This window comes from Hakea prostrata, chromosome 8 (genome assembly GCF_041222555.1).
Source record: "Hakea prostrata isolate BN-2017 chromosome 8, UWA_Hpros_2, whole genome shotgun sequence".
NCBI classification, from domain to species: domain Eukaryota; kingdom Viridiplantae; phylum Streptophyta; class Magnoliopsida; order Proteales; family Proteaceae; genus Hakea; species Hakea prostrata.
In genome coordinates, this window is record NC_142607.1 from 28667105 (window position 1) to 28693042 (window position 25938).

Below are 25938 nucleotides of genomic sequence, written 5' to 3' on the forward strand. Positions count from 1 at the left end.
GTTCAGATTTAGCATTTTAGAGGGTTCGGCCAGAGGGAAAGAAAGGGCTAATCCTTGCTGGTTCTCCTGCACAGAAATTGAATTCTATTGATGTTCTACCAATCAGATTAGGAATTGATTGAAAAGAACTCAACAGAATCAGTTTTCAAGAAATTTAAAATTTCTGCAGAATCTCAAGGAGGAAGACAAAGTGCAGGATTTTCTAAAGTTAGGGAAGTAGGGCATATTTGAATAAAGTAACAGAGGCAGTTGTTCCTATGGCTCATGCGATCCTAATGGAGGTGAAAGGAGCTTGAAAGGGGCCAGCATTGAGGGTTTCCTAGTGGGAGTAGGATGGGCTGCCATGAGGAAGAGGGGGAAAGGGGGAGGGTCACAATGACTAGGGAGAGGGCTAGGGCTTGAAGGACATTAAATGGGAAGGGTGAGGGGGTATTTGTGATAGGGTGGGGATGGTTTCCTAGGTCTAACAAGAGGTGGAGGGGCTGAGGAGACTACGGTGGTCTGGAAGTGGTACTATAGGGTCGCACGGGGAAAGGGAAGGGGGTGGGGAGGTTGCAACAAGGAGGGGAAGGTTGGGGCTGGGGTTTGGAGTCTTTTGCTTACTTGAATGTTGGTGATGCTTGATGCAATTAATGCTTTGAATGCTGAGAATGCACTTGAAGGTTGAAGGCAGAAGATTAGAATGTTTCTCTAGACAACCGCAGGTCCCCCTCAAAGGAACCCTGCCACCTCTTGGCAAAACACTCAATTCGTTAATCAATCCAATCTAAAAATAACATTACACAAAGACGCTATTCATAGCCTTGAAAAACAAAAAAAAAAGACTCTGAATTAACTTGGAACTCTATATAAAATAAAGATCCAATTACATCTTGGACTGGACTCTTAATGATAAAGCAACTCCTAACAAATAAGATAAGGAATCTTATCTTATCTCAACTAACTAATTTCCACTTAACTCAAAATAAAAGTCTCCAAACTTAACTCAAATTGCAAAATTGGACTCATTAAAAGTCTGAAAAATACTAGAATTAATCCCAGAATAAAAGTACAGGATAAATTGCTCAAAATACCCCTCCAAAGGGGTTCGGCCAGCCTAGGGTGCTTCTTGGAGCCATCCTAGGGGGCCCTTGAGGTTTCGGCCAGGGGGTCCCTGGGTTCAAATCAATACTCCCCTTCTTGAAAACATTCATCTGCTAATGAATGTGCTGCTCTAGCATTCCTGGCTCAATGCGTCAGAAATCCCTAGTGTGGACTCGTCCTCACATCTTGCAGTGGGGAGGAAGTAATAGGTACAAGGCTGCCAGTACTACTCCTAGACAGAGCTCCAGAAGCATGATGGTCTGGTGAATGTGCTCTTCAAGTCGAGGGGCCTTTTCTTCATAGGTCTAAGCAGGCATGATGAAGATATCAAATCCAAGGAGTGTGCTGCTGCGGTGACTCCATCAAGATACCCTTTAAGGTTAAGGAAGGGTTCAGTATAGTGCAGAAGAGAGGCTGGTGCTGATCTAGACTCTATGGGCAGCAACTTTGAAACTTCAAATTTAGGGCCACGGTAATCTTCAATCGGAGGTAGTAACTTTAGTCATGATCAGGTAAACGATGAGGTGGTGAAATTTGATGATAAGGAGATTCCTCAAAGTGATTCTTTTAGGTAACTAAATAAAGAGGAGATATAAAGGGTGATGTTTCCCAAAGAATTAAACTAGGGTGGATGAAGTGGAGAGGTGCGTTCGAGGTCTTGTGTGATTGACGTATTCCATTAAAGCCTAAAGGAAAATTCTATAGGACCGTCGTTCGACCAGCTATGATGTACTATGCAGAGTGTTGGGCTATTAAAAAGAATCATATAGATAAACTCAGTGTAGCAGAAATTAGGATGCTAAGATGGATGAGGGGCAAAACTAGGAAGGATACGATAAGGAATGATCATAATAGAGTTGGTCTGGAAGTTGCTCCCATAAGTGATAAGCTTCGGGAAAGTCGTTTAATGTGGCACGATCATGTTTAATGGAGACCTATAAATGCCCTTGTACAGAGAAGTGATATAATCCAAATTGAAGGAACTAGAAGAGCTAGGGGTAGACCTAAGATAACCTTAAGAGAAGTGGTGAGAAAGGATATGCATAGCTTAAGCCTAGTATCTAGCACGATCTCAAACATAACTGATTGGAAGGCAAGAATCCATGTAGCCGACCTCATTTAGTTGGGACAAGGCTTATTGTTGTTGTTGGTAATCTTCAATCGGAGGAATCTTTAGAGGCTTGTCCTCTGCTGGTGTACTTGCCTCGATCATGTCCCCATACTTCTTAGAGGCACTCTCATTGTCAATTAGGGCTTTATCTTCAAGGGCTTTGATCTCCTCCTGGTTCTCCATGATTGGAACCTTGTGGACTCTTTGGAACTCCTCAGTAGTTACCTTGGAAAGCGTTGGCAGCATTACTGTACTTCTTACTAGCCCATCATGGTCTTGTGGGCTGTCCAAGTGCCTTTTGTCTTCAGAAAATTCTTCTACGGCTTCTTCCAAGGTGGACACTGTACTTCCTTTGGAGGGGTTGACTGGTGGATTTGGGAGACTGTATCTCCCCTTCAAGAACACTTACTGACTGGATAGTCCTGGATGTAGTGGGTAAGGCTGTTGTAGTTTCTTTTTTGACTGGGTTTTTCAGCCTACGGATCCACCAAGTGCCTACGGATTTGGGAGACTATATCTCCACTTCCTCAAGAACACTTACTGACTGGATAGTCCTGGATGTAGTGGCTAAGGCTGCTGTAGTTGCTTTCTTGACTGGGTTTTTCAGCCTATGGATCCACCAAGTGCTGCATCTTGAAGTCCTTCTAAGTTGCTCTGATCGCCTGTGTCTTCCTGATTTCCCCTAATTGGACTGTGGTGTAGGAAGGGCAGCTGCTCCAATTTTCCTCTAGGTTTGCAAACCTGGTTTCAGCTTAGTCATTTGAACAAGTATATTTTGCTGGCCCTTCAGAATTTGCTCCAGCTGCCTACTGATTCCTAGATCATCCATGATGGTTATAGACTTCCTAAAAGGTGCTGGGACTTGTTGCTCTGATACCATTGATGTAAACCAGGATCTAGAGTTAGGGTAACAAGGTAATTTTCCTAGATTTTTGGTTGCCCAGGAAATTCCAGCAAATAAAGACGAAAATTCTAGGGTTCGAGAGGGTGTTTTCACACTTTATAAGTCGGTCACAATGTGAACAGGGTTCAGATTAAGGGTTTTAGAGGGTTCAACCAAAGGGAAGAAAGGAATAATCCTTGTCGGTTCTGCTGCACAAAAATTAGTATCAATTTGGTGTTCCATTTTGCACTTCCCATAGTGATAATGCAAAAGAATAGACATTAATCTTTATGGTTTGAATGGAATTGTTCATTAATCTTTGTGTATTGATACTCAACAAAATAGGGTTGCTGAACGGAAAAATAGACACTTGATAAAGGTTACACCCGCTCTTTATCATTTGAGATGAAAATTTCTAAACCTTTTTGGGCTGATGTTGTTTTGACTGCTTGCTATCTTCTTAATCGTATGCCTTCTTCTATGCTACAAGGTGGTATTTCATATTATTTGCTTTTCCCTTCTTCCCCTTTATTTGTTTTGCTTTCCCGTGTTTTTGGCAATGTTTGTTTTATTCGATCACCGTCCTGGAAAATCTAAGCTAGATCCCGAGCTCTTAAATGCTTGTTTGTTGGATATTCTCATAAAAAGGGTTATCACTGGTATTATTTTAACCTACACAAATATTTGTTACTGTTGATATTTCTTTCTATGAATATACTCCTTATTTGAATGATATAGATAGTTTAACTGAGCTTAATGACGATCTCTCTGTACCATTATCCCAAAGTGTTTTTCCTCAGGGTACTACTTTACCTGCCACACCACTGGCAATCACCAAAGTTTACTTTTGTCATTCAAGACTAGTTCCCCCTTCAACTAATCTTGATGTTCCCATTGCTTTCTACAAGTTGTGTTAAATACCTTATTTCTAACCTTGAATTTTATGATGGTTTATCATCTTGTTTCACCATCACTCTGTCCACTATCAAGCAATACCCATTACCAAAGTGACAAAATCTATTTCCAAGGCTTTGTCTAATCTGGGGTAGGCTGTTGTGATGAATGACACATTAATGGCCTTAAAAGAAAATCAGACTTGGGATCTTGTTTCTCTACCTTTAAGGAAGACTACTATTGGTTGTCCATGGGTCTTTACGGTCAAGATTAATCCTGATGGATCTTTGGCTCAACTAAAGGCAAGACTTGTTGTGAAGGGCTATGCCAATTGTATGGAATTGATTAATTGGACACTTTATCACCTGTTGCTAAACTTTCTTAAACTTTCTTCTATTTGTATTTTGATCTCTTGCTACTACCAACCATTTGCCACTATATCAATTAGATGTGAAGAATGTTTTCCTCTATGGAGATCTTCATGAGGGAGTGTATATGGAGAAACCACCTAGGTTTGTTGCTCAAGGGGAGCAGGGTAAGATTTGTAAACTCAAAAAGTCACTATACGGGCTAGAGTAATGGTCTTGTGCATGGTTTGGTCGGTTTACTATAATCATCTTCAATTTAGGCTGACACGGTGTGAGAGTGATCATTTTGTGTTTTTTAAACACTCCCATTGGTAGAATATTCTTATGGTTTATGTTGATGATATTATCATTATAGTAGAAGATTAGGTGGGAATTGAGAGAAGAGTTACTTATGACAGACTTTTCATATTAAAGATGTGAGAAAACTCAAGTGTTTCCTAGGTGTGAAAGTGGCTCAATCCAAGGACATATTTTTATCCAAAAGAAAACATGTAATTGATCTACTCTCTAAAACAGGTATGCTAGGGTCAAAACCTTCAGATTCCCCATGGAAACCAATTTGGAGCTTACACCAGATGATAAGATCATTTTTTACCATCCGAAGAAGTATAGGAAAATTGAATTATTTGACTATCACTCAAGCTGATAGTGCCTTTACAGTTAGCGTGGTGAGTCAATTCCTGTCCGCTCCTTAAACATCTCATTGAGATGTTATTATAAGAATACTTAGATACCTTAAAAAGGCTACTTGGACTTCATGTAAGGTTCATTGGCATCTGCATATTCTCCAAAGGATTCCCTGTTGTAGACTGAGTTGGTTCATCTATTGACAGATCAACTACAAGGTATTGTACATTTGTTGGTGGGAATCTCGTATTCTAGCCAAGTAAGAAACAAACAGTGGTGGGAAGGTTAAGTTTAGAATCAGAATATTGTGCCATGCCGCATGTTACATGAGAACTCTTATAGATAAGACAATTACTTAAAAGACCTTGGATTGGCTGATGAATCACCCATGAAACTCAGCGCGATATCCAAGCCACCGTTCAGATAGCTTCCAATCCAATCTTTCATAAATGCTCCAAGCATATTGAAGTTGATTATCACTATGTTCATAAGAAGTTACAACATAACATGATATCTCCTAGTCATGTTCGCATAGGAGAATACTTAGCAGAGTTATTTACTAATGCTCTGGTAAGTACTAGGGTTGAGTATATTTGCAATAAATAGGGTATGGAAAATATATATACTCAAGCTTGAGGGGGAGCGTAAGTGGGGCATTTTTTGGTCTAAAGAAGACCATCGATAGGTCTGGTGGACCCAATATGCATTAAATAGGTTAAAAATTAAGCTAGTAGACTCCTAATCTGAATTCGAATCTGTTCCTAGTTGTATTCAATTTAGTTGTATAAATAAAGCTATTCAGTCTTGAAGTGTTCACAACAAGAAGCGAAGCCTCAGCTAAATCGTATCCTTCTTCTCTTCTCCTTCTATATACTTCCTCCTTGTTTTCTGCAATTTACACTCCCCAAAGCATTAGTAAACAAATCTGAAAATTGTTATCATGTTCGAACTTGGGTGGAGATATCACATTTTGTTGTAGTTTCTCATGACAAAGTGACATACTTCAATATGCTTAGTGCATTCATGAAAGACCGGGTTGGAAGCTATGCAAATGCAACTTAGTTGTCACACCATAATCTCATTGATGATTTATCAGTAAATCAAAGTTCTTTTAGTAACTATTTTATCCATATTAGTTCATACTGACGTGTTATAGCACAATACTCAAATTTTGCACTTAACCTTACCACCGTTGTTTGTTCTTACTTTTCCAAGATAGGGGTTCCCACCAACAAATGTATAGTACCATGTAGTTGATTTTCTATCAATAGGAGATCCAGCCAAACTTTGCATTAGAAAAACCTTCAATATGCCTATGCCCATGGTCATTATATACAAGTCACACCCAAAAGCCTTTTTAAGATATCTGAATATTCGTATGACAGCATCCAATGAGATGTCTGCAGAACGGACAGGAATTGACTCACCACACCAACATGAAAGGCAATGTTAGGTTGAGTTACAGACAAATAATTTAATTTACCTACAAGTCTTTGATACTTTTTAGGATCCAAGAATGGTCCTATCATTTAGCACTGTTTGCTTGCTGGAATAAAGCTAGGGTGGGAAAAAGTTTAAAAAAGCAAATTTTTCCATGAAATCCCAAAGTGTGGCTTGTTTGGTTCATTGGGGTGGAAAAGTTGGCAAATAAGCTTTCTTCAATTAGGGAGACTAGTCTTTCGAGGTGGCAAGCTAACCACCCATGCCTTTTCAAATTACTCAGAATTCTGATTTAATGTGGGATATCTGATTTACTAAAATCAACCACAGATTTGTCTCTTCAAATTACTCAGAATTCAACCAATAGATCATGTCATCCTCCAAAAAGTGTCCATTCTTTATAGTGTGAGAGTTTGACCTTCACCATAGAAGATTAACTTCTCTAATTTGGTTACATTCGGACCTTGTTCGTGGTGTATAGCTTGTACATAGGGTTTAACCCACCCCATGAAAAGTGTCCATTCCTTTCCTTGGGCTATGCTCTGATTTGCATCGTTCTCCCTCTGCATCTCTGATTTTAACAAGAAGTCCAAAATGGATTTATTATGGAAGCAAACAAATTCCATTTCATGACCCAAAAGCTATTTGTTGAGTTATTTTAAGAAACTAATCTGAAATGGAAATGGAAATCCAACCAAAGATGGCCCAAGTACTGAAGAAAAAGTTAAAACTGATAACCCAAAAACAGAAGCTACTTATATCATCCATTAAAAGAAGGCTAGTTAAAATTGAAACTGCAAGGATAAATTTCAAGATAATTGAAGCATATTACAAAGAAATGCCTCTTATAATGCTTTCTACAATGAAGTTAAACTTAATCCACTTCAGGTGTGTGAAATTCGTTGAGAACAGAAGCTAGGAATGCATGTTTTTTCAGCAGAGCAATAGTTTGCAATAATGTAGCTCACATTCAAATCCGTACCATGACGAGCATAGCTTAAATACAAGCAAGAGCAGAGAGTTTACTTTCAGTATTGTTACCCTTCCCTTCTTAAGATCTGATTCAAGACCATACTTTTGTTCACATTACGGTATTGTTCACTTCTCTTTGAAAGACCTTCCTAGTGGCCCTCATTCAATTAAGGCTACAACAATATCTCACAGTGAAAAAGACCGGAAGCTTAAATTGAAGAAGACAAACTGACTAAACTAATAAAATTACCTCAACCTTTCTAGACAATAGAAATGTTAAGTAACATGAAGTTACCTCTAACTCTGATTTTTCCTTCAGTGATTGACTAAGCTTCTGGTTTAGATCTGATTGAGAACTTCTAAGGGATTTAACCTCTTTAACAAGAACTTTAACATCCGCTTTTGATTTCAGCTCAAGCTCTTCGTGACGTTTTTGCAAATTTCGCACCTGTTCTCTGGTTAAGTCCAACTCCTGCATCAACAGTTCCTTCTCCTGAACAGCAGATACTTTTGTAGACTCTGTAAGAACCTTTTCGTCCTGGAATATTCTCACGATCATTTATCATTCGAAGTCATTAATTTAAGTTATTATAAACAAAAGGCTGTCAAGAGTCAAAAAAGGAACCTGCTCAGACTTCAATTTTGACTCCATCTCTAAACACTTCCTTTGAAGTTCTACCATATCCCACTGCATTTGGGTAAATCTTTCCCTTTCATTTAGAATGGCTTGCTGCAGATTTTCTTTAGCTTTCTCTTTCGTGCTTTCAAGTTCCACATCCAAGTCCTTGACCTGAGCAAGTGAGATCAAAGTAAAACTTATCAGGCCCAGAATGTTAAGATAAGAATGAGAATATCGTGTGGTAATTAAAACTATTTTACACATTTCCAGCTCAATAAACTAGGTGATTATAGAAATATAGCTAATAGAAAGTCCATGGTTAAGTTGGAAGGAAGCTGCAAAAGTCTCCTCTTCACACATTTCTGACCATGGTTATTCTCAATCTCAGTAAACTTGGTGATCTTAATGTAGTCAGTTTCCTGTTCTCACATTTCTAACTAAACACAGTTGTGGAAAAATATAATACGAGCTCTCTGCTGAACAATCGGTGTAAGAAATATCAAACTTAACAAACTTAGGCAAGTCTCCCACACCCAAAAGAAGGAGGGGGGGGGGGGGAGAGAGAGAGAGAGAGCATGCAGCAAAAATAAAGCAGCTGAGATGTGCCATCATAACTAAGAAGTTCTGGGTTCAAAACTTGGGATAGCCTCTCCTGAAAATCAGAAGGTTAAGGCTGTATATATTTGGCCCTCCGGACCGTTCAGTAGCAGGAGCCACATGCATTGGGGTGCTCTTTTTTTCATAAATACATTCTGACTTCTGACTCAATAGCACAGGGTGTCAACTGATGGGGCCCCTTCTATGCTACACTAATCCTAAATGCTTGACAAATGGCAATAGGACAGGAGCACTCACTTAAAATGTAGGTATCCTGAGGAAACAACAATAGAAAGTGCCGCCTTAACACCCCCACTGCCCCCCACCCCCACATCCTCAATCTTTGACAGATCAACCTAGAAGCTGAAAAGCTAAAATTAGTAACCAAATTTCCAATAGTGAAACTCACCCCCACCCAACAAAATTGTATAAATCCCAAAACAAATAGAAAAAAAAAATGAAACAATGGAAGTCAAGAAAACTCAATATTGACCACAGAAAAACAACTGAGAAATATAATATCAGATGAAACAGGAAGAAAAACTCAACCAAAACTCAGGTCTAATCAAATTTATAACATAAATAATGCAACAGAATGCATGGATGTTCTGGCATTCACCTTTGTTGTAAGGTACTCTTTCACAGCCATTTCTTGATTTAGTCTTGCGATAAGATCCTCCATGTCTGTTTTTACTGTAGCTAGTCTCTGCTGCATGGTCACAAGGACTCTATTCATTTTATTGCGCTGATCCAATGGAAGAACAATTTGTACATCTTCCGGATACCGTATATCAGTGGTTCCATGAAAGTCAAGAGATCCATCACCATATGAAGTAGCGGCACCAGAATTTGATATTTCACTACCTCTTACGGAACTTATGTCGCTTCCAACACTCTCAGTTGAGATCTTTCGAGTATGACCAGCTACATTACCATGCTCTGGTTCAGACAAGAACTCCATCCTTTCTCTGGAAAGGAATACATCTTTTGAAGCATCTCCATTTAATGTATCCCGATTTATAACACTTTTTCCTCTTCTAGTACCACTTTTGTGCCTTGAAAATCCTTCTAGCGGCTCTAGATTGGACTCACTCACAGAAAGACCATTATCACCAGGTATGCCAAAATTGACAAATGCCCTCACAGAATTGGCCACTTCTTGATCCAATGGTATATCCTCAGGACCGATTTCAGAGCTATAATCCCTTCCTTGCCCTGGTGTTCCAAGCTCAAATGTCTCATTAGCATTATCGCTACCATAATCTGATGCAACTGATGAGCTACCAGCAAGAAAAGAAACACCTGAATGGGGTTGAACTTGAAGCGAAGAAACCACAGTGTTTCCAGATGAATTTGCTTCTACACTATGTTGATTTGCATCATAGAATGCTGAAAATAAAAATTCCATACCCCATATTAAATCATGTATTCAGGGAAAAATGAAATACATTAAAAACTTTTCCAAACCATTCAGAAATTTTTTAAAGTGAAATGCCTCCAAAGTTCGAGAGCATAAGCTAATGCAAGTTAACGAATAAGGGTGGGAATTAAAAAAGGAGCCACCTACAAGACCTAGCAGCCGCCTCTAGCTCAAGAAAGGAAGCCACTGGAGCACTTCTAGATATATCAATGTCTGACAAAAGCCTTCCCATCCACTCCTCCAATGAACACCTTCGCTGTGACAAAACTAACAATGTTGAGAACATTAATCACCCATACTATCAGTAGATAGACAGCTGATTTTCCATTTCTGGTAAGTTAAACGTTCATTTTCCCTTTATATAACAATGCACTTCACCATGCATTTATTTACAGTATTTCCATAAAAAATGAAACAAAACTAAATTTTTAATCATGTTTAATATCCGACAAGCAATTTACGAATCTTTAAAAGAAAGAGAGAGAGAGAGAGAAGAATGGGAGAAGACACCATGCTAGCCCTCTCAGAACAAAATATAGTTCTCTCGATCCTAAGTAAATCAATTAGGTCTCAATGAGCAATGCAAATCCTCTGATGGTCAACATATAGGAATTGTGATATAAAGCCAACTCTAGGGTTAGGATTCTTTGAAACAATTCCCTACGTTTAGGGTTAACCCAGAATCTTCCAGCAAATAATCACCAAAATCCTATGGGTGATCTAAGATGACAAGGAATACTAATGGAAAGGTCTATGGGTTGCTAGGAAAAGCTGGGGCTTTTACTAAATTCCCATGGGTAGGGTTTGAATAAGACTTGGTTTGACAAAACTAGAGGGGTTGATAAGAGGAAATTTAGGGTCTGTAATAAGTTCCTATGGAATGATGAGTTACCCAAAATTAATATGGGAAAGCTCAATTAACAAAATATAAATGGGTTGGGATAACTTGGGAAAAAGGGTAAACTAAGGGATTTATCAAATCCCTATGGATGGTTTTAGGATACCAAGAATCATCCAAGAGTTGAAAGAGAATAGAGGGCATTGATCTTGGAAAGGTTTAGAGTAACTATGGGCTTGATCTCTGAGAGAAAGAAAGGTTCTCGGCAAGATCCTGGGCAATCTCTTCTAATCTTTCTTTCTTTCTTCTTTTCTCTTCTTTCTTTTTCTAATTTCTTTTTCTTCTTTTCTTTTATTTTCTTCTCTGATTTTCAGGTTGCTGCAAGTCAGAAAAGAGAGAGATAAAGAGGTAGCCAAGAGGAAAAAAGGGGGAGAGGGGGTGCCGCAAGGTAGCAGGGAGGTAGGGGAGGGGTCTGGGTGTGTCGCAGGGGGTAGAGGAGGGGATCCATGGGGCAGGCAGGGGTGGGAGAGAGGAAATAGGGGGCTATGATAGCAGGAGGCAGGGTTTCCTGGGGTTGCGCAAGAAGGGAAAATAAGGGGGAGGGTTATGATTGGCTTGGGATGAAGGAGGGCCACGACCTGTTTTCCCACAAGAGTTCTTCAATTCTTTATTCAATGTAGACTGCTTTACAAATAAAAGAATGGCTTATTTATAGCCTTACATCAAGAAAGAAGATTCTAACTTTAACTGGGAAACTAACTTAGACTCAACTAGGACTTAGAAACGAACTCAACTAGGGTTCCCTTCATAAGTTAGGATACTCCCTTAGAGTTAAATAACGACCACATAAAATAAAAGAACTCAAAAGACCTACTTATCCATGAAGTCCTACTTAAAAGAGAGACTCCCAATGGCACTAGAATTCAAACAATTAACTCAAAATTAAGAATTCAAGACATGATTGGACTCAAAAAATAAAAACCAAAATTTTGAAAATAAATCAGCAGCTAATTGGGGCTAAAATGACGATATTATCCCTTTTCAGGATTTGGCCAGCCTAGGTGCGGCCTTGAGCCCACATCAGGTTTTTGGCCAGGGGGAGAGCCTCTGCTCGCATGAACCTGAGTTGATGCAGAATGACTTAGACTGGTTGGACCAGCATGCCAGTCTGTGGAGGCCCACATTGCATAACCCATGATCAATAGGTTGTTGCACAAAAACCTTATCCTCATACCATATAATGGATAAGGCCAAATATAAATATAATTGGTGTTCACACTCCAATGAAGCCATTTTCAATGATTTGCAGGATTCCAACCCTAGTGAAGAAGAAAGAAGTGATGCTTCCATGAGCAATTCCATGAGCAAGCTCATTTGATATACTTCTTGCACCGACTTCTGTCTCTATTTATTTATCTTCATTTTCAATCTCAAATTCTAGTACTTACCTCAGCTCAATTTCAAAACACTTTCACTTATGGAGTTACACTTATCCCCAAAAAGTGCATTTAAGCAAACCCTAGAAGATTTCCCAAGGTACAATTGTCACAAGACCTAATCAACCTATGATGATTCTATATTTCTGAGTCTGAATGCATAACCCTCAGAATCCAAAATAGCCCAAGTGATTTCTCAGTTTTCCCCAATTTGCAGGTCATGATTTTTCTGAAACACTAGTGATGCAGTAGCCTAAGCCTGGCTGGATCGACATCAGCTACCTTGGCAATCCAAACCAAGGACTATCCCCGAACCGGTTTTCTGGTCTGGCAAGGCTGGTAATTACATAGAATTTAATAATTATTTTACGAGATAAAGTACAATCTTCTTCAGTTCTCCTTTTTCTTAAGTGTGGCCCAATTTGGTAGTTTCTTAGTTGAAGTTTGCATTCTATTTAGTAGAGTATCAATTTAATCAAGCACTGTAGTAGAAAGAGGCATGAAAATTTGAATAACAAAATTTTATTAGTGAAGCTCTGCATGACTGTATGTGAATGTGAGTTCCTTCTTCCCCCCCCCCCCTCCTTCCATCCTTCTATCGTTCTCTCTATGAAGACCACCATAACAGAAAGCCACCCTGGTCTGCACCACTAAGGCTCCATTAGGAATTGGTTTTGTGTAAAGGAAACTTGGGAAATCATGATTGTATAACCTACCTAAAAATCTTACCGTATTTGGAATTATACTTTTTAAAGTTTATAAAAATTCAACACCAAAAATGTTATGATTTAGAGCTAGATACACCACCATGTGGCAATAAAAACAAAAACTGCCCCTTCAGCAATGAATTCATTTCATTTAGCTTCCTGTTGTTTCCTTTCAGGAGCCTAAGGCTGTGTGGCAACACTTTTGTTCCAAAATTGTAATTTCTGAGACAGAAATATGATGGTGTCACTCTTAATTGGAAGACTTCTCTGCAAGCAAATGTTGTATGGCAAACTAGGAAAAAAGTATTCTTGCCACTAAGAAAGACAGAATATGTACGAAACGCATATTAACAGAAGCACATTTTCCTTTCTATGCTATTGGTGGCTATGGTGGAGGTGGTGGAGGAGGAGGAGGAGGAGGTGGTGGTAGTAATTGTGGTGAGAGTGGTAGACATGGAGGTGGAGATAGACAGTCAAGACTTGTATAAGTTTTGGTACCACTATCATTGTGTTTCTCAAATGATCAGGAAATGCACTATGGTTTTAGCAAGACCAACACATCAAATACATGTTCTGATTTAAATGTGTCCCATAAGAGCACAAAAATGCTGGAATATATTTCCATGCATGCCCTAATTATTCATATTAGGCTGAAGTTCTCAAAAACCTATTTTTACATTTGTAATGCGACATTCTTCATCATGCTTGCCCCTCTTAATGCAAATTATCGTGTATAAAGACGTACCAAAAAGATTATTATGTATAAAGAGTGAAGACAGGTCGAACTGGTTTTAGTTGGTAGAAGGACAGACTGTAGCAAGAATGGTTTTTCAGTTCTAGAAATGACACCTTTGGGGCATATCTCAAAGATTCACACAGCATAAGCTTAGGATATAAGAAATAGAAAAAAAAAGTTTCGTACCTCTTCCAAGAGCGTCCGGCTTCTTAGTCGCAAAAGGCCTCTTGGAGGAGCTGGTGGAAGATTTTTCTTGGGGAATTCTTTTTTAAGCTACAAAAGAAAGCCATTAGTGTAAACACTTGAATTTAAATAAAAGTAATGAAAAAATTAAAAAACAAAAATAAAGTTTTCCTGAAAAAGCCAGGGCCAATCCTAATGCTCACAATGAAGCCAGTCTTTCTATAAAAGATCAGCAATACAAGGAGACGTTTTACGCTAAAACCTCAGAGAAAGTTGTTAGACTTACTCCAGTAAATAGATTTAGGAAATCATTGAATCTACGCAGGATTGTGCTCGTAGTAGTAACCCCTTCTGGTGATTGTATGCCAACTTGAACCCTGTAAAACTGTAACTAGGGAAGTCAAAACAGAAAATGACTCAAGCAGGATGAGAATTAAAAATATTGTTTGAACTTTATACAAAGCCAATGTACAAATTGGATAAACAATTAAGGCCAGATGATAACCTATGCATCTATCACAGTCCACAGAAACAATCTCAGTATTCGATTAAGTAAGGAAAAAGGCATTCCACATCTTAATCCATGGTCCTCAACAAAAATATCACTTTTGATTGTGAAGAAATTTCAGCAATATCTATGCAATATCTGAAGTTCAATATCATACAAGATTGAAATGGACAACCAACAAAAATTTGGATTAAAAAGATTAGCAAAAGAAATATAGCATTTGTTTCCAGTTAATAAAATGAAGCAATATTTGAATAAACCAGAGCAGTAATAACAACAATAACAAGACAACAGTGTCTCCAGATAAGCTTTGAACAAAGGAAGATAGTGAACGAAAAATAGAGAATAAAATCAAAAGGAGTGTAGAAAGGTGCCAAAATATGCATGTGTGTGTGTGTGCGTGCATGTGTGCCTCCCAGTATCTTTCCAATAATTTAACAGACCCACATGAAGCACTGGATATCATTGTAACATCATGGCCAGGAAAGAGGAATTCCTCACTATCTCTCATGCGATTATAGGAGTATGGGCAGCAAGATTAGAACAAGTTAACTCCACAAAAGCAAATAAAACAGTTGTTAACTTTATGTAACTATGGCTACCATGATAGCTTTTCTATGCAATAAATGACCCATACGTACCATGGACCTGGTCAGAGACTGTCGAGATCTCACTGAGACCTTCGCAAGATATCTCTCTTAGCAAAATTAGATAATGTGCAAGACAAGAAAATATGCTTATATAGCACATAGGGTCTCAAGTCTCAACCCTTGAGTTGTAACTTTTATGATTAGATTATCACTTGAACTTTATAATTTGAACTATGAACATGTGTAATGTATTAAACTTGTTTGAATTTTGAACTTTGAGCATTAGTGTATGGATATGTGATGCGTACAATAGGCCATTAAGGTTTCACCTCAGCAAGTGGTTTCTCATTTAGAGTCCGAAGTGGAACTCACATTTACTTTCTTAAAATTATTCTAAGGTCACCTCTGTGGTCGGAAAGGCTGAAATAGGATGGATAACAAGTTTCAGCCCAAACAACCCCTAATACCCCTAGAGTAGAAGCCTTCAGTTGGGTTAAAAAATTTCTACTGACTAGGTGAGATCTCAAGCCAACTCTCTTTTTTGAGCTGGTGAGATGGCCCTTCACATTGAGTTCTTGAACCATACCATGGGGTTACATGTCATGTGGGTTTATCTTTTTGTCATTTACGTTAGATTGCTTACACAGGCTAGCTACTTGCTTGATTTTTATTTTACTTCCATTACCTTCTAAACAGTTTAGGAAGGTTGTTCCTAGTATCTATTTCTTATATACTGGAATCATTTCAACCATTTTCTGCCAATGGTATGAAATTTAAAAAATTCCAACCTTGGCAAAATGAAACATGAAGACAAAACAGAACTAGATTAAATTCCATCAAAATTTCATAAACTTTGAGGGGCCCTTTGTAATTTCAACATAGTATATACGTAAACCCGTCGGAATTTCGCCATTTTATGCAAAACTTCGACCACAAGACAGAAGCTCCCATTTTGGTTCTACTTTGATTTTCAACCATTTTTTACTTTGTTCCTGCTCAAATCAAGGGGAAAAATCGAGATCCTTGCCAGAAAATGCATGCTAGATAAAGATTCAGCCCCCCAACAGCAAGATTGATGTATTTTCTCCAATTTGAAGTATCACATTTTAAAATGCATGTTCAAAACTCGTTAAATTACAGTGAAATTAATATATGTTGAACAAAGTAAATGTTGAAATTTAATATATACGTAAATTTTGTAAATTTAATCAGGAAAGTGAAAAAACTACAGAACAAAGTAAAATATGGATTTTTCTTATATACAATAATTACATGGGAATGCCAGATCATAGCCTCAAAGGGATGAACAGTTGAATTAAGTGTAAGAGAAGGATCTGCAACATCCATTGCCGCCTCATGCACTTCCAGCCTACCAACTAGAGAACATATGGAGGACACCAAAAATTTCACTAAATTCTTGTTGTCTTGATTATGTAGAAGAAGGAAATCACATAAAACGTATATTTTTCATTCAACGTTGGAAGAAAAATTACAGATACAAGTATTTGGAACAATTGTATCTTATGATATCTCTTCTTCTTCTTTTTTCTTTCTTTTTGCTAATTTTCAACAAAAATGGAAGCAAGAAGTACAGATACAATAACTACTAGTGCTTTTCAAAGACTGAAACTCCAGAAACTATAGCAATACCAATATTGACTACGTCAACAACCCCTATTATTAAATGAAGACCTTCCATGGAAAAGCAAATATAATCAGAAAACCTCTCTTCGGTCAGCGATTGCAGATGCTAGAGATAACCAGGAAGTCTCATCAAGATTTTCTAAAGAATTGAGCCGATAAACAATCTAGTTTTTAGAGACGAGAGAGAGAGCAAGATGAGAGATGTGAGAGAGAGAGAGAGAGAGAGAGAGACAAAATTAGTTACCTCAAGAGGGCTACCCAGGAGGAAAACTTGAGTTGCGTTGGTTGCAGAGATGAGAGAAAGACCGAGAGAAGAGAGCAAGATGAGAGATGTGAGAGAGAGAGAGAGAGACACTTAATTAACTCAAGAAGGCTACCCAGGAGGAAAACTTGAGTTGCGTTGGTTACAGAGATGAGAGAAAGACCGAGAGAAGAGAGAAGATGGAGAGCGATGGAGGATTAGATGGGTTTTCAGAGGCCTTCTCGCAGAAACGGTAGAGAGAACAACGAACTGACAAAGCAAGTCAAAGTTGTTTTGCAAAAAACCTTCTCAAACATGAAAATTGGAACAGTTCATTTCCTGAAAACGATAGAACAACCCATTTAACCAAACGTTTTTTGGCGTTCTCAGAACAAAAGAACACCTATTACCAAATGTACTCTAAGCCTATGGATGCTGGTTCTAGGTGTTTTTCCAGATATTTTAAAACTCAAATTCTCTGTGTAACCTACTGATGTTGGTGATTTTCTGATGGCTAATTCTACATAACAGGAGGAAGAGCGGAAAACTAGATCCAAACTGGGTCAGCTTCCGGTGGCTTGATTCTAACCTCATCCTACAAAATACCCAGGGGAAGCATTGTTTTTTCAAGGTTTTGTTGCCTTTAACCTTATATTTTCTGATCGAGAAATTTGCTTACTCTGCGCATGAAACCCCACTACCAGATACTTGTTTCAGTATGGGTTTATTATCTTTTCATATTTGATGCAGATATGCTACCTTGGACCAACCGAAACCCAGCTGTATCCCAGACCAAGATGAACCAGGCCCAGTTCAAGTCATGGATCTGGTAGAAATTTTAGAAATATTTTTTTTGGGGCAATACCATCTTTGCTTATCTTGTTCTATTTATTTGATTATTTCAAAGTTAGTATCATAGGACTTCCATTTCTAGTTCATTTTAGTTTCCTCGATCAAAATTTTGAATTAGAATCCTACTTCGGGAATTAGTCTTATTTTAAACATCTTAATTTTCTTTATACGAAGTAATCCCCCACTGTCAGACAAAGATTGAAAACATCATTTGGGTTTATGTTTGTGAGAGCCTACACGTCTGGTGTATGCGTGTGAGCATTATTCTTCCCCATCCCTCTCATGCTTCTTCTCCTTAACCTGCGTCTCTGAGTTGTCAGGCATTCCCTTCTCTGTTTAGGCTCAACATTAATTTCATGCTGTGTGAGTTCTAACTCTTCACCAATCTGTTACTAAAATGATCTGCTTTTTGGATGTTCTATAGTTACTTTCATAGCTTGCAGCTGCTGGTTGTCCAGTCTATTTATTGTCTGTTACTGGAAAGTTGAATCTAATACTACCACTGATACTTACATGTGCAGGCTACTACCATTAGATCAAGTGGTCTGTCTCTACCTACTTATCTTGATCCCATGCTATCCATGCTAAAGGGAGGTTGAAATTTCTCATCGAAGAACCTCCTATTCCTGATCTTAAGAATCCTACTACTATTGCTGCCCAAGATGAGCGGATGTATGAGAATTCTACCATAAAGAGCAGGACAGTGTTGAAAAATTTATTGCAGGAGTGTTGAAAAATCAATTGCAGGTAATGTTATGCTTCACGCTCTAAGGAGGTATGGGAAGATTTGCATGATAGATACTCCCAAGCAAAGAATATTTCTTGTACCTATGAACTGTATGATAAATTATCCCACTTTCCTTAAGGTGACAAGTCCTTGAATGACTAATTCAGCACCTACTAAGAAATCTTGAAGAATTTCAGATATATCAACCTCTTATCACTGACTTGAATCATGAGTTTCATTGCAAAAATTATGGCTGGTCTCCTTTAGTCCATCCCGAGTATCAAGCAGTTAAACGCCACCAACTTATTGGAGAGAAGGTTCCTTCCCTCAATGAGGTCTTCAGTGGTTTGCATATCTGATTGCTGCACCTTCCAAAGCCTACTTATCCTATTCCTCTTAAGGATAACTTGGCTTTCACCTTTGATCATGACCAAGTTTCTAGTAGAGGTCATTGTCATGGTTCTAATGACCGTGGTTCTGGTGCATAGCCAATTGATAGATCCTCAATGTACTTACTATTGAAAATGTAATCATATTGTCGACACATTTTGGGCAAAACATGGATGCTTTGATTGGACTAACAAATTAACGAATTTCGCCATTGCTCACACCTCCACTTATCATCCTATTGGCAACACCACCAGTGCATCAAACCAGGTGTTCCTACTCTCCCGAACAAAATGGGGTTGCTGAGCACAAAAATAAACATCTCTTGGACAATTGTTGGTTGATTATGCTCCATATATAGGTCCCTAAGAAAATTAAATCTGTGGGATTGATAAAATTGCCTTGGCCTGGTTGAACGAACCCCTACAGTGGTTTCTAGTCTGGGAAGGGATGGAATTAGTAACACACTAATACTAGTAAGTAGTAACCGCATGGTTCTATAAGGTAGTTTCCTTTTTTAGAGATATGGATTATTATGACTAGTTTTTTTTATTTCAGTTGCTTTTTTTTTTAGTTCTGATTCTATTTTTATGCAAGCCTTACAGCCTGTTTACTCTTGTAACATAGGGAGTTCTCATTTTTTTTCCACATAGTCTACTAGTAAACCCCCTATCTAGTTCCTACTCCTGTAGACTCAGCTACACCTTTGCAAGTGAAGCAGAGACAGCCACAATAGCTTTTCCTATGGTACCAACCTCTACCACAGCTCCTGTACAGCCGACCCCTGATCTAGCTCCCTGTTTTGCAGATTGTCTTGGGTTACCTATTGCTATTTGGAAGGGTATGCTTTATTGTACTCAAAACTTCACCTATCTATCCAATTGCATGTTTTCTGAACTCATCCCCCTTCCCTATATCAGTCTTTTATATCATCTTTTCTACTATTTATGTCAAACATGAGATCTTGTCCTATTCTAGTTATAAACTTGCAATGATGTGGAGACGGATGCTATGTTATCATGTCAGACATATCATAGATGTTACCAACTGCAAAAGATCCGGTGTGGTGCAGTTGGATTTAACAGTTTAACATCTTATTGATCGGAAAGTTGAATGCTTAAAGGCTTGGTTGGTTGCCAAGGGCCTTTTCTCAAACATAAAGTGCAGACTACTTTGAGACACTTTCTCATGTTACTATGTTGAATTCTATAAGGGTTCTTATATCTTAGGCTGTCTATCTTGAATGGCCTCTTTACCAACTGGATATAAAAAATGCTTTTCTCTATGGTGACTCTCAACCAGAAGTCTTTTTGCTCAGGAGGAGTCTCATCCAACATTTCATAAGGCTATTAATGGGCTGAAACAGAACACTTCAACCAATCAGTATCTGTTCATGGAGCATAATCAACCAATAAATTCAGTTATATTGTTACTCATTGTGGATTTTCACAATGCTACTCCAACCAATCAGTATCTGTTCATGGCTAGGATTCCAAAGTTGATATTCTTATTGTTTATGTTGATGAATCAGTATATTATCTCTGGTAATCGTCCTACTAGAATTAGTGATGCAAAGGCTTACCTGCACTAGTATTTTTCAAATGAAGGATTTGTGCTCTCCTCGGTACTTCCTGAATAAAATTTTTCCAAAGTATGTACTTGACATATTAGCTGACATAGGCCTTCTTGCAGCCAAACCCATAAGCATCACTATAAATCTGCATCAAAAGTTTGGCTCTATTGATGGTGAAGACTATGAGAACCCACAATGACAATTAGCAGGAAAACTTATCTACCTGACTGTCACTAGGTCAAATATCTTTCTGTGGTTTGTCTGTTAAGCCAGCTTATGTGTTCTCCTAAGAAAATTCAATGGAAAGCAATATGTTGTATCTTGTAGTATTTAAAGGAAGCTCCATGGAAGGGACTTAATTATCATCCTCACAATCATATTGACAATCAAATAATTCAATGCTGACTGGGCAGGTATGATGGTGATTATACCTCTGTGGGAAGTAATCTAATGTAGGTGCAGTCTTTTCTTCTTCAGTTGGGCTTTCTAGTTACCCAACCCGTGAGGATCTTTTGCGAAATTCAAGGTGCTATTTATATTGCAAGTAATTAAACCTTTCATGAGCATACGAAGCACAATAAAGTTGAATATCATTGTGATCGAGATGCAGTCCTTAAGAACAAGATTGTTGCTCCCCTTTTTCCTTCTACAGATCAGCTTGGTAACAGAGCTCTTATTTGGTCCTACACTCAAATTTGGAGTCTCAAGCCGGCAAGGGAAACACTATGCTCCAGTTTGAGGAGGGGGTTTGTTAACTCTATGTAACTTTGGCTACCACGATAGCCTTCTATGGGAAATATGCCCCATATGTACGGTCAAGGTACATATGAGTCATGTGTGTTTACCTTTTAATCCGTTAAGTTAGATTAATTCTGTAGGCTAGTTACGTGCTTCATTTGTTTTTTTATTTCTTTCTATATTCTCCTGAAACCAGTTTAGTTTCAAGGTACAGATGGAGCATGTGAGTTTACCTTTTAATCCTTTAAGTTAGAGTAACCCGTTGGCTAGTTACATGCTTTATTTGTTCTTTTATTTCTTTCTATATTCTCCTGACAATAGGTTAGGAAGATTGTTTCCTAAACTGTAGTCTCTATTTCATATTTTGTTATCATTTGTAACGACTAAGGAGAGACTTCAACTGCACAGTGCCTCTCTTGCAGTCTTTCCCATTAATACCCTCTTCTCTTCTTCACCTTCTTCTGTTCATACTATCACTGGTCCTGTACTGCTTATTGTCACTAGTATAAAGGATCACATACAAGAGCCTGTTTTGTAATTGCAAGTACATTTTATACATTGATGTGCCAAAACTACTAACAATATAAAGTGACAGCTATTACTTTCCTAGGTTAAAGGCCAAAAATTCATTTAAGTTGGGCCAAAGATGATAATTCTCACCACCACAGGATCTGAATCTCTTGACTTAGGTAGGAGGATCCACGAGGGAATTGTGACACAATAACTCCATCCTGTATGAGGGTCATGTGGCCAAACAGTGTCTCGTCCATCCTATAAAAAAAGCCTGAAGAATATCAAGAATTGCAATTGTCCCAAACATAATTTGATAATTATAGGATTATTTTTCATTATAAAAAATTGATCTTAAATTGCAACAGAAGTGTAAATAATAAACAATTCATTCATCATAGAAATATTGATCTTAAATTGCAACAGAAGTGTAAATAATAAACAATTCATTCATCACAGAAATATGACCAAACACATAATACATACACATATCAGAATATAATAATATAGAAATTCTAATTAAAACCGCCTTATCCAATCAACAAGAGCAATATCTAAATCATGGTCCCAAATTCAGGATGGAGACAGATTTCACCGCTCCATTCACACCGAAACTTAGAACCAAGATACTTTACTACAGAATCTCAATATTTCAGCCCCATCCATACAGGTCTATGCACATTTCTACTTTCACTTCCAGTGAACCATATTCAGCAGAAAGTATGCATTCTCTTCATGGTATGATCTAGTTTGCTCTTGTGACAAAAAGCAATCAGTAACCAGAAACACAATGAAGAGAGGAAATAGAAGAAGATGATGGGAGATACTGAAAAGAAATTGTGCAGAACACTTGCTGTCTCTCCCTCCTCATGATTGCAATAAATAAAAAGGTATCCACAGTTTAGGAAAAACTTCCTAAGAGAATACAAGTCAAATAAGAAAGAAAATAGATCACAATATGAGTCAAATAAGAAAGAACATAAAACGGAAATAAGTACTTCTAACTAGCATATGGTAGATTGCCTAAGCAACCAACTTGAGGGCAAAACAAAGCCATAAAGGATTCATATCTACCCCCACAATACATATGGGTCATGTACCCCCTAGCTACAAAACATGGTAGCCACGCAATAGAAATTTGACAATGACAAGCTCAAATACATAACTTGAGGTAAAGTTCATCACAAACCTCTAGAATATATTTTAAATCCCAAATGTGATTTATTAAGGACCTGACAAGGACAACTGATAATATGGATATCATGGTGGGAGATCTCGCGAGATATCTCTCTTTTTCAAAGAAACAAGATGAGATGGAAGTCGAGAGCAAAGAGTTAGGATATCTCGCTCAAGATCTCTTCATATCTCGCTAGAACTCTCAATTTTCGCTCTTTTTTTGGATTTCAACTGGATTTTCACTTGCAACTACTCCTTAGCACATCTACAACATCGAAGGAAGATCAATCATTCTCTGCTTGTCTTATGAATGATTTGGTAACTTATATAAAACTTCTAATGATTGTATAATTTTATTATTCTATTCTTTCAGGGGGGCGCGCGCATCCGTTTTTGAGTTGGGTGGGACCGAGAGAAAGAAAGGACGGGGGGCGACCATGCATGGCACTTCTCGACCGTGTCTAAAATTGAGATTCCGATACTCATATGGATGGAATTTTGATAACATTTAGATCATTTGATGCATTTGATACACTTGCTTTTCATTTATATGTCTTAAAGGTTTTATATTACATTTTGTATAACCTTGCATTCCCTAATCTTACAACATTTTGGTTTCACACTATGGTTAGACTTATAAATCATGCTTAGGGTAGTTTTCTGACAAATCCAAGGCCACCAATGTGTTCAAAGGGCCTTAAATAGGCTAAATACCAAGTTTCTACCTAATTGGGACCCTAAAACCCACCAAGATGGGCCACCGAGTTATTGCCAAAAAATTGTATATCTCGACCGAGATCTCGCCAAGCTAGTCGAGATCTCGGTTTTTCAAGGTGGCAAGATCTTCTACCATGATGGATATACCAAGTCAAGCAATGAACTAGGTAGGAATTCCAATTGCACGGGAAAGTAATATAGAAGTTATGAACATGCATAGAATACAGGTGGATGAAAGCCCACACAGTAAACCAGCTTGAATCTCTTAATAAATCTACTTCCCAATTTGTTTAGAAGGTACCGCACCCCATAATTAGGCTTTCCCACATGCTTTCCTTCATTTTGTTCACACTTGACAGTCTCTCATGTTCTGATCATTGAGAAGATTGTAAAACGTGACTGCTTTTTCATTTCCACAAAAGTTTACCCACAAATAAAAGATCCTAATATATTTTAGAGAAAAGCTTCTATAGAAGCTTTCATCGTCTCCCTCCACACCCTAAACCATCCACATCACTCTAAAAGAGAACCAAATTTCTTAGGGAAATCATGGCCAAAACTTCAATGTTGCACTTTTCCATTAGATTTTTCTTCGCTCATCATTCAAGACGTCCAAGATAGTTTCAGAAGTTACATGTGTTCATGAGATATGCTCGTTACTTTTTATGCTTAGCCTAAAGATGGCAACTGAGACAGAGTTTACATCTGTCTGCAGTAGGTGTTAAAATGGGCAGTGGTGGTCAAAGGTAAAGAAGATAATGAAGTGACCATGTTTAACTACCAAAAATTAACCAGTTTTGAGGATCAATCTCTTTAAGAGGCATCAAATATTTAATGGACTTTTAGCTTGTTATTTTAACAGATTCAGTTGCTCAGAATTTGATGTCAAAGAACATACATGCCCCATGATTTTGATAGTGCAGATCAATTTCAAATTAGAGTAGCTCACAGATTGGACACAGAATGCCACAGGATGTCCAAAGTGCATCAGAGCAAATACTCAACCCATCCCACCCCACCTCCCCCGCTCCCTTTTCCACCATAAGAAAGAAGAAAAGCACATACAGTGACAACATCCCAACCCCAACCCCCCCCCCCCACCGACACAACCACGTTTTCCAATCCAGAATTCAATCCTTTACAGGTTAGCCTTTACCACACGTTGGAGTGTAACCTTTTTCGCATGAAACAGTTCCAGAGAACTGATAATATGTTTATCAACCTGCCCAAAAGAAATTAGGACTAAGCCCTATACCTCAAGCTCATTATGAAATGCGGTGAAGCCATGAAACTAATTTTAAGCAGGTCAACGGAACTTCGGAGACTAATTAGATAAGATTTAGCTACAAAACCTAAAGCATTATGAAGTAAGTGCCATACGGACTCCAGACCAATCATGATTATGCAGTAAAAATGAAAACCAAATATCGATGATGGAATTCATAGTAAATATCAATGGCAGCTTGTCAACTAATCAAGTCATCCAACCAAAATCATAGAGGTCATAATTCAAACACGCCCAACAACGCACAATCCAAAATTCAAGATCAAAACCGGAACAGCTCACCCATTTCTTAGGTGGGGGGCTCCAATCCATCCCCAGCGGCAGAGGGGAGTTACCATCGTGGCGGTGCTTGGGAGGACTCCGGCCAAGCATCGCTCTATTGGTGCTCGGTCTCTTCCTCAAATTTTTCTCAGCACGCCCACAATTTAACAAGAAATTTAGAGCTGGGGTTCCGTTGATTTAATCGGAAGAAGTGAATGGCGATCGGAGGGTATCATTCTCTTCCTGAAGTACTTAACAGACAACATAAGCGAAAGAGGGCGATCCACTGTGAAGAAGAGGAGAGGAGAAGAGAAAAGAAAAGAAGAGCTGGTGTGAAGCAAATTCAGGATCAAAATTTCAAAGCAGAGAGAAATTGGAAACGTGGCTACACGAATTCGGAGGGTCCCCAGGAACCCACCATCTGCATTCGTCTTTTCTTGCTTGCTCGAGTTGTCCACTCCTGGTTCAACTCTGAACAGAGTTTCCAATACTAAGAATATCTCGCGCGCGCGCGCGTGCGTTGTGGGAATTCTTGGAAGGCAGCTTTTTTACTAGACAAGGGAACCTCCTCAACTACCTGTCTTCATTCCTTACCATTGTTCTTACGCCATTGACCAAAGATTGTTTCCATGACGCCCCCTTATTTTTCAGTTTTTTGGGAATTGGCAGCCATTACATTATATTAGCGGGTGAGTACTATTGATGACCTCTTCATTAAGAGCGATTGATTATTACTGATTAGACAAATCTATTAAGAGCTGTTGATTATTACTGGTTAGACAAATTTTTCATGTGGTTCCATGATGTTTTTTGTG

At 38.3% G+C, this 25938-nt stretch overlaps 1 protein-coding gene across 1 annotated transcript in view; it reads right to left on the bottom strand.

Moving 5' to 3' along the window:
- The window catches only part of LOC149007503 (PX domain-containing protein EREL1-like), a 31885-nt gene extending 6180 nt beyond the window's left edge, over nucleotides 1-25705 (bottom strand). The window contains 8 exon segments of the mRNA XM_089167497.1: nucleotides 7674-7916; nucleotides 8004-8168; nucleotides 9214-9983; nucleotides 10162-10270; nucleotides 13918-14004; nucleotides 14201-14299; nucleotides 21835-21945; nucleotides 25145-25705. Coding sequence (XP_089023623.1) covers nucleotides 7674-7916; nucleotides 8004-8168; nucleotides 9214-9983; nucleotides 10162-10270; nucleotides 13918-14004; nucleotides 14201-14299; nucleotides 21835-21945; nucleotides 25145-25234 — 1674 coding nt within the window. The 5' untranslated portion in view covers nucleotides 25235-25705.
- Nucleotides 25706-25938: the final 233 nt, after the last annotated feature.